This window comes from Salmo trutta, chromosome 38 (genome assembly GCF_901001165.1).
Source record: "Salmo trutta chromosome 38, fSalTru1.1, whole genome shotgun sequence".
Taxonomy (NCBI): Eukaryota; Metazoa; Chordata; class Actinopteri; order Salmoniformes; family Salmonidae; genus Salmo; species Salmo trutta.
In genome coordinates this window covers 1,535,353-1,545,352 of record NC_042994.1, presented here as the reverse complement: position 1 = coordinate 1,545,352, position 10,000 = coordinate 1,535,353, and the positions used below count along the sequence as shown (strand labels likewise).

At 44.6% G+C, this 10,000-nt stretch overlaps 2 protein-coding genes across 3 annotated transcripts in view; one reads left to right on the top strand and one right to left on the bottom strand.

The window, feature by feature from the left end:
• LOC115177902 (metal transporter CNNM1) overlaps window positions 1-1,861 on the bottom strand; it is a 28,746-nt gene extending 26,885 nt beyond the window's left edge. Inside the window, exon 1 of the mRNA XM_029738898.1 lies at window positions 427-1,861. Within this exon, the coding sequence (XP_029594758.1) occupies window positions 427-1,861 (1,435 nt within the window). The remainder of the gene's footprint in view (window positions 1-426) is intronic.
• A 2,485-nt stretch (window positions 1,862-4,346) lies between these two features.
• The window catches only part of hoga1 (4-hydroxy-2-oxoglutarate aldolase 1), an 11,696-nt gene continuing 6,042 nt past the window's right edge, over window positions 4,347-10,000 (top strand). Inside the window, exons 1-3 of one of the 2 annotated variants that reach the window (XM_029740145.1) lie at window positions 4,792-5,026; window positions 5,553-5,681; window positions 7,080-7,207. In XM_029740145.1, the coding sequence (XP_029596005.1) occupies window positions 4,792-5,026; window positions 5,553-5,681; window positions 7,080-7,207 (492 nt within the window). Of the gene's footprint in view, window positions 5,027-5,552; window positions 5,682-7,079; window positions 7,208-10,000 lie in introns of both variants that reach the window. The other variant, XM_029740146.1, reaches the window with a different exon arrangement.

Sequence of the window (10,000 nt, the reverse complement as noted above, 5' to 3'; positions counted from 1 at the left end):
ATTCCCTTTGTAGTAGACTATCACTGGGATGGGATATCCCTGTTAGTCACACTATGGTACAGCGCCTATTATGATCAGACAACAGTTGATTCCACAGAGAGAATCTCACTGAAGTGACTTTATAAGACGACATTGACATTGGTTGGCCCAACATGTAAACTGTTGTCCTTTATGGAAATGAAATGAACAATAGGAGCTTAAACCAGTGACTCGGCCAAGAAGGGAGAGAGAGGGGGAGGGGGGCGAGAGAGAGGGGGAGAGAGTGGGGGAGGGGGGCGAGAGAGAGGGGGAGAAAGAGCGAGAGTGGGGGGGGAGGGGGGGAGCGAGAGTGGGGGAGTAAAATATAGAGAGAGTGAGGGAGGAGACACACATTCGTGCTATCTTTTCTAGAGTTTCTTGGGTGATCTTACTTCCCCCCCTCCTTACCCTTCTTAAACTCCTCCAGCATGGCATCCAGTTTGGTGTCGTTGAACACACAGTGCATGGGATGTTTATAGAACTGTGTTATGGTCTTCAGATGGGTACAGTCATCCGGGTCAACGAACGCCAAGTCCTTCACGAACAGAATATCCACAATGTTCGACCGCAAGTTTTCGAACACCGGGATCCGCGTGTAGCCGCTCTGCATAATCTCCGACATGGTGTTGAAGTCCAGCACCGCTTCCGAGGTGAGCATGAAGCAGTCGGTTAGTGGAGTCAGAACATCTTCTACGGTCTTGGTCCGGAGCTCGAGCGCGCCCTGTATGATGTTGAGCTCCTCTTTAACCAGGTCGTGGTACGGGTCGGTCACCCGCAGCATCTCAAGGAGTTTTTCCCGCGTATAAAAGTTACTGATCTCCTGGTGGAGGATGAAGTCTAGGAGTTTACTGATGGGGTAGGAGATGGGGAAGGAGAGAACCATGAGAAGACGGGTTACCCAGATGGTTTTGGACGCAATGGCCAGGCCGTGCCGCGACGCAACAGAGTGTGGCAGGATCTCCCCAATGAAAAAGATCCCAAACGCGCAGATAATGGTGGACAACCAAGTCATCCCCAGGATCTGACACATCCAAACTGCGAGCGCCGCGTTGATCAGCGCGTTGCCCAGCAGCAAAGTGCACAGGACGTAGTTACCGTGCCGCCGCACTGACTCGATTTTCCTCGCGTATTTCTGCTCCTTGTCCGTGCCGCTGTTCTGCAGAACCTGGAGCTCCACCGGGTCCAACGCGAGCAGACTGAGGTTCAGGCCACTGAAGAGCGCCGAGAGGGCCAGTAACAGAACCGACACTAACACTTGAAGCCAGAGGTCCGGTTCGGCCCCGCGCTCCACCACGGCGACCCAGAAATCCCGGGTCCGGTAGTGTTCCCATTTGGACCCGTCGAAGGCGCACATCGAATAGTACTTCATCTTCTCTCCCCTGCGCAGGTTCTTAGCCTGTACTTCCACCAACACGGAGTTCTGACTCGAAGCGGACTTGAAAGAGCCCAAGATCTCAATATCCGAGCTCCTGGCGTTTTTATCCATGCACATATTCCGCTTCGGGTGGACCTGCCCCTCTCTCCCCGGCCTCGGCTCCTCGATGAATGCTATCCAGGGAGCGGCGTTGGCTCTGGCCCCAGCGGTCCGGTTGAGCCTCTGTGGGGATGAGGCGTAGTAGACCCGCAGCATGAAGCGGGTTCCCTCCGTGGCTTTCAGCACCCCGTCGTCCACGGACAGCTCTCCCCCGGTCTCCTCCGGACGGAAGCCGAGCAGGGCGAGGGACGGGGAGGGGATGAGGCAGAGGGAGAGGAGAGAGAGGAACAGCAGCCGGGCTAGGGAGAGCGGTACCCTGGGGAAGAGGGGGGCGGTTCGGGACCGGGCAGCTGCATCTTCCGCAGCCATGATGCAGAGTGAGATTCTCCGCCACACTACAGATGCGAACCGACCGAATCACGTGGCGGTGGCGCGCTCACACTCCATCTGCCGGTGGTGGGAGGGGGACCAGTTCCGTTACAGTAGCTGCATTTCCCGGTGTTGTTGTTGATGCTGATGATGCTTCTCTACTCTACTACACCATGCAGCTAACGGGGCGGGTGGCTGGCTGGCCGCCTGTAGTCAAGTCATTTTTTTGGTGGGAGAGAGAATTCACCAGAATGATGTAGTGACGTAATGCAATTTTGCACGAAGATGCCGGCTACAAATGCCAAAAGGCACACGTACTGAGACACACAAAATAGAACACGGGAAGTTTCCATTCCAGATTGCTTCCCATCCCCAGTAATTGTCGAGTGGGAAATGTGGGAAATGTAATAAGACTTAATTATCAGATTCCTTATCAAAGTCCCCCCACTCTGTTTAGCTATTCTACTCTCCACACCCAATCTGAATCTGTTTTTGCGCACGGACAAATAGCAGCCTATGCTATTGCCTGCACTGCACCTACTAAAAACTTTATTCCAAAGATGTCTATGTTTTTGTTCAGTGGGTTTATAATTACGTAAACAGCATAGTCATCCTACTGGTATGTCTGTCTGTCTGTCTGTCTCTCTGTTATATTCCCGTAACAACACATTGCGGGCAGACGGAATGGAAACAAAAATAACTGCTAAAAGAATGTCGTGGATCGGATGTGGCTTTTATGAAACTATTATCTCTCTCCCTCCCCCCTCTCTCAGTCTCCCACTCTGCATCTCTTCCTCGCTCGCGCTCTGCCTGTTTCTCTCCTAATTCTCACTTTATCCAACCTATCTCCCTCCTTCGCTTTCTCTCTCTCCCTCTCTCTCTCTCTCTCTCTCTCTCTCCCTCCCTCTCTCTCTCTCTCTCTCTCTCTCTCTCTCTCTCTCTCATACATGAACAAAAGGCTGAGGAGCAGTATATTGTTGTGTAGATCTGGCCGAGGCACAGCCTGGCTCAGTAAACAGCTCTCCCTGATCAGCGCCAAGGCCGGGACTCTTTCTTTCACCTGTCTGTCAGACACACAGACCATGCTCAGAATGGTGATTATGCCTCCAGACTACACAAAGGTCCTATATAGAACCATAAAGGGTTATATCGCTTGCTTCACGTATGAAACCCCTAAAGGTTCTATAGAGAACACCAAATAACCCTTTTTTTCTAAGAGCATACCTAGAACCAGTGCCTGGTTTAGTTTGAGGATAATATTAATAATATATATATTTTTAAAGACATTTACATTTTAGTCATTTAGCAGACGCTCTTATCCAGAGCGACTTACAGTAGTGAATGCATACATTTCATACAATTTCATTATTTATTTATTTTCCTGTGCTGGCCCCCCGTGGGAAACGAACCCACAACCCTGGCATTATGCAAAGTAATCTGATGTAAAGCAAAACAATTTTGTGAATTAGGACTATTGAGATTTCAACGTGGATCACTTGTGAGTTGTTTTGTTTGTAGACATAATATCAGGATTGTAATATATCGGCTATAATCTCCAGAAGACGGCGGTATTGTACAACATATGATAATATATGTGCTAACAATAATTCATGATAATGTATCCATCTTTACCTATAACTGATTGAAGCCCTGGTCATAGCTGTAGTAATATCACATATTCTATAGATTCATGATCCATTGTCCTCATAATAAATGAAATCACACATGTTCCAAAGAAACGGTATGATTTGCATATGGATATGGATATGCGAGATTTGGTCATTTAACAAAAACATTATCACTCTTATGTTCTAATACCGGTAAGTAGCCTAAGTAGCCTACTTTCTGAGGTTTGTTTTTCTAAACATCAAAAATAGTAACTATATTTTATAACTGTCTTGCTCTTTATTGGTGGTCCCTGCATGACGTGGGCGGATCTTCACCAAAACGAAAGATTATGGATATACTGACAATATACTTCTCTCTCCGCCCTGACAATGTTAGTCGTTGTCCACAAAGCGCGTCAGCGGGCTGTCTATCCCCTTTCTTTAGATTAGTGGATGGATACATCTCATTATTTTAATACTATTTTGAATATTCGATGAGGGTTGTTGACGTCAACCGCTGAGCTCAATGGAGAGACTCTATGCCACTTGCCTCATAACATGAATATGCATAGCCATCTCGAGACAACTGCGATATAAAGTGCTTTTTCTCTAAATGACGGTGAAAGAGGACGTGTGCTACTTATATCAGCACACTCTGACAACCTAAGCATTCCAACATGTCTATTCAATCAAATAAACCTCACGTAGCACACGTGAGGTTAATAAGCCATTCATTGTTTGTTGTTGACCAAATTCGACACTCATTGACCGCCAAACAAAAACTCCTTGCTTGGTGTGCGAAAACACGTCACCTGCTGGAGGGAGACCGATTTTCCGCGGAGTTGGGCCTCTCTTTAACTCTTCCTCTCTGCCAAAACTGAAGCAAGCCTGCGCTGCTGCCTAACCAGCTTGAAAGTTGCCTAGGTCCTACACCCCACTGAAATGCAAATAGTTTATTCACCGGTATGTCTTAATTCAATGTGCAAATGAGAATGTCCGAATAGGGATATTGAACTGAAAGTGTATAGAGATCGGCAACTTTGGAGAGATTAGGCCTATATTCTTGGGAGCGAACAACTCGACCTGTAGCGCATAGAATAAACATGGGTAACGTACTGTATTACTAGACTCGCTGAGGAAGGCCACCTGCTTTCCAAAGCTGGGAAAATGTCAAACCCCCATAACTTTTTGTCAATATTTAGAGAGCGTCGTTGTATATTAACTGGGCTGACATAGTCTGTGCAACATCTGTTGGTGTCGGCCACCGTACTTTGTCAACCCACCCGCTTCTGTAGCCAAAATACAGCGGTTCCATTTGACACGATGTTCGGTGTCAAAACTCTCCGAACTGTCGGTCCAGCAGTGTGTAGACGTGGTGCCTCTGTGCTGTGGAAGCCAACTTGGACCCAGAGCCGAACCCGAAGCGCTGCGGCTGGACAGAGAGTGGACATCGGGGGGATCTACCCGCCCATAGCCACGCCGTTCACTCAGAAAGAGGACGTGGACTATCAGAAACTGGATGAAAACCTGCAGAAGTATGCAAAGATTCCTTTCAAAGGTAATTACAATTTACAAAGTATTTTCTGCAATGACTGACTGGTTTATCCTGGTTCAAGTTTTTATACTGTCTTCTTTGCAAATCGAAAGGAATTATGAAAATGAAGACAACATGATCTGAGGATCGTACATGTAGTGCATGTAGTCTAAAGATCTTGCGTTTCCCGATGAAAGTAGTCTATAGCCTAATTGTGACAATTAAAACTATATATTGTGTTGAGGAGGTAGTACCGTGGTCGTGTCGGTGGCCTGTGTTTGTCATATAGACAGACTGTCAGCCAGTTCATTTGGTTAGGGGCCAGGCCCAGGGCCAAGGTCCGACTCAGGCGCAGAGGTGCACGTTTGCAGGCAAGGTACAATAGATTGATATAGTCCCCAGCGGAGGGTGTTTGGTGCCCTCTGGCAGATTCCCACGGTCAGTCGCGTTTTCCTGTATACTGACGTTTCAGGGCTAGGCCTGTTCTTTCACCACTTGATTGGTGCAAACATGATGATGATGATGATGATGAAGATGTTCTGTGTTCCAGGTCTGGTGGTGCAGGGCTCTAATGGAGAGTACCCCTACCTGACGGATGAGGAGAGGGTAGAGGTGGTGAGGAGGGTCAGACTGGAACTGCCCACAGACAAACTGGTCATGGCAGGATCCGGATGTGAATGTAAGGCCCTGTGTCAGTCTGTGTGACAGAGAAGGAGACCATTTGACTCTCATTAATGTAACTGACCGATGACCACATATAGGAACCATATGAAACATGACTACTGAATTTTTACAGCAAAAATGTGTTCATGTGCGAAGTGTGAATACTGTGATTTCTACTATTTCAGGAGACACTTTACCTCTCAGCCCAGCTATAGAGTTTTAATATCATGTGGTTTTATTGGCTGATAATGGTTGTCCAATAAACCCAATAATACAATCTTTTATTGGGCTGTATAGTCATTGCTACCACATCATGCCCCTGTAATGCCCCAGTGTTAATGACTGAAAAGGATGGCCACTTTCCTATATTGTATAGGTTACAACATGACATTAACATGGTGCACTTAGCCTACCTAGAGATGTTATAACACAGTACATAGCCAGTAATATAACATTTGAAATGTCTTATGTTCTTTTAAAACTTTTCGAGCGTAATGTTTCCCTCGTTTATTTCCCCTTTGTTTATTATCTACTTCACTTGCTTTGGCAATGTAATTATATGTTTCCCATGACAATGAAGCCCTTTAATGTAATTATATGTTTCCCATGACAATGAAGCCCTTTAATGTAATTATATGTTTCCCATGCCAATGAAGCCCTTTAATGGAATTATATGTTTCCCATGACAATGAAGCCCTTTAATGTAATTATATGTTTCCCATGACAATGAAGCCCTTTAATGTAATTATATGTTTCCCATGCCAATGAAGCCCTTTAATGTAATTATATGTTTCCCATGCCAATGAAGCCCTTTAATGGAATTATATGTTTCCCATGCCAAGGAAGCCCTTTAATGGAATTATATGTTTCCCATGCCAATGAAGCCCTTTAATGGAATTATATGTTTCCCATGCCAAGGAAGCCCTTTAATGGAATTATATGTTTCCCATGCCAATGAAGCCCTTCAATGTAATTATATGTTTCCCATGCCAATGAAGCCCTTCAATGTAATTATATGTTTCCCATGCCAATGAAGCCCTTTAATGGAATTATATGTTTCCCATGCCAATGAAGCCCTTTAATGGAATTGAATAGTGTTGTAAACATGGATCTGAATAAATCTCTTTCTCTCTCTTCTTTTTCTCCCTTTCTCTCTCCCATCTCTCTCTCCCTCTTTATCCTTTCTTCTCCTTTCTGTCCCTCACTCCTGATCCCTCCCTCCCTCCCGCTTTCTCCCCCTCCCTCCCTCCCTCCCTCCCTCCCTCCCTCCCTCCCTCCCTCCCTCCCTCTCTATTTCTCTTACTCTCTCTCTCTGTCTCTCCCCTTATCTCTCCTCTCTAACCTTTCCCTCACCCTGATCTCTTCCTCTCCCCCTCGCTTTCTCCCCCTCTCCCCTGTCCCCCCTCCCCCTCAGCCACCAAAGCTACGGTAGTGATGACAGAGAGGATGGCGGGGGCGGGGGCAGACCTGGTTCTCGTGGTAACGCCATGCTTCTACAAGGGCATGATGGACAGCAGGGCGCTGGTTCACCACTTCACACAGGTCAGCTGATTTTCTACTACTTCTTCTACTACTACTACTACTACTTCTACTACTACTACTACTACTTCCACTACTTCTTCTACTACTTCTACTACTTCTACTACTACTTCTACTACTTCTACTACTTCTTCTACTACTACTTCTACTACTACTACTTCTACTACTTCTTCTACTACTTCTACTACTTCTTCTACTACTACTACTACTACTACTACTACTTCTACTACTACTACTACTACTTCCACTACTTCTTCTACTACTTCTACTACTTCTACTACTACTTCTACTACTTCTTCTACTACTACTTCTACTACTACTACTTCTACTACTTCTTCTACTACTTCTACTACTTCTTCTACTACTACTTCTACTACTACTACTTCTACTACTTCTTCTACTACTTCTACTACTTCTTCTACTACTTCTACTACTTCTTCTACTACTTCTACTATTTCTTCTACTACTTCTACTACTTCTTCTACTACTTCTACTATTTCTTCTACTACTTCTACTACTTCTTCTACTACTTCACCTACTACTTCTACTACTTCTTCTCCTCTTCTTATTCTTCTTCACACAGAACAGCTGTCCTCTCTATTAGAGGTCGACCGATTAATAGGCATGGCCGATTAATTAGGGCCGATTTCAAGTTTTCATAACAACCTGTAAATGTCATTTTTGGATGCCGATTATGGCCGATTACATTGCATTCCACGAGGAAACTGTGTGGCAGGCTGACCACCTGTTATGCGAGTGCAGCAAGGAGCCAAGGTAAGTTTCTAGCTAGCATTAAACTTATCTTATAAAAAACAATCAATCTTCACTTAATCACTAGTTAACTACAGATGGTTGATGATATTACTAGGTTAACTAGCTTGTCCTGCGTTGCATATAATCAATGCGGTGCCTGTTAATTTATCATCGAATCACAGCCTACTTCGCCAAACGGGTGATGAATTAACAACAGCGCATTCGCGAAAAAAAGCACAATCGTTGCACGAATGTACCTAACCATAAACATCAATGCTTTTGTGTCACTTCTCTTGCGTTCATTGCACGTAGAGTCAGGGTATATGTAACAGTTTGGGCCGCCTGGCAAGTCCTCAACTGGCAGCTTCATTAAAAAGTACCCGCAAAACACCAGTCTCAATGTCAACAGTGAAGAGGTGACTCTGGGATGCTGGCCTTCTAGGCAGAGTTGTAAAGAAAAAGCAATATCTCAGACTGGCGAAATAAAAGAAAAGATTAAGATGTGCAAAATAACACAGACACTGGACAGAGGAACTCTGCCTAGAAGGCCAGCATCCCAGAGTTGCCTCTTCACTGTTGACGTTGAGACTGGTGTTTTGCGGGTTCTTTTTAATGAAGCTGTGTCACATCTGTCGTCAGGAATGGACCAAGGCGCAGCGGGTTGCGTGCTCATCATTGTTATTTATTGGTGAACATGAAAAAAACAAAGGAACACGACAGTACAACAGTCTTGCAGGCTATACTAAAAGCAATGCAAAAACAACTACCCACAAAACCCAAACCAAACACATACCTAATTATAGGACTCTCAATCAGAGGCAACTAGAAACACCTGCCTCCAATTGAGAGTCCAACACCCAAACCTAAACATAGAAAACTAAACTAGACAGAACGTAGAAATACATACAAAAACACAAACCCTCTGCCACATCCTGACCAAAACTAATACAATTACTCCCTCTGCTGGTCAGGACGTGACAAGCTGCCAGTTGAGGACTTGTGAGGCGTCTGTTTCTCAAACTAGACACTCTAATGTACTTGTCCTCTTGCTCAGTTGTGCACCGGGGCCTCCCACTCCTCTTTCTATTCTGGTAAGAGTCAGTTTGCGCTGTTCTGTGAAGGGAGTAGTACACAACATTGTATGAGATCTTCAGTTTCTTGGGAATTTCTCACATGGAATAGCCTTCATTTCTCAGAACAAGAATAGACTGACGAGTTTCAGAAGAAAGTTTTTTGTTTCTGGCCATTTTGAGCCTGTAATCGAACCCACAAATGCTGATGCTCCAGATTCTCAACTAGTCTAAAGAAGGCCATTTTTATTGCTTCTTTAATCAGACCAACAGTTTTCAGCTGTGCTTACATAATTGCAAAAGGGTTTTCTAATGATCAATTAGCCTTTTAAAATTATAAACTTGGATTAGCTAACACAACGTGCCACTGGAACACAGGAGTGATGATTGCTGATAATGGGCCTCTCTACGCCTATGTAGATATTCCATATTTCCAGCTACAATAGTCATTTACAACATTAACAATGTCTACACTGTATTTCTGATCAATTTTATGTTATTTTAATGAACAAAAAATGTGCTTTTCTTTTAAAAACAAGGACATTTCTAAGTGACCCTAAACTTTTGAACAGTAGTGTACACCATATGTCTTAATATTGTAATGAAACAGCAGGGAGCAGGTCTCAAACCCTTGACCTTCTAGCCCGAAGTCCAGCTTTCTATCGACTGTGCTGCAAAAGCATGCTCCAGTGGCAGAGTCGATATCCGCGCTTATAAACCCAGGGTCATTACAAAATATACCATATGTCTTAATGTATACCATATGTCATGTCTTAATATATTCCATATGTCATAATATATACAAATGTCATAATATATACCACATGTCATAATATATATATGTCATAGTTCTGTTCTGTTCTGAACCCATGCAGTCTAGACCATAGAAATAGAATGCAATAGATATATAATTATTCTGATTCTATGGCCTGGACCGGGGGTTGTGTTTGGTCCCGGTGTTGTCTCTCTGTCT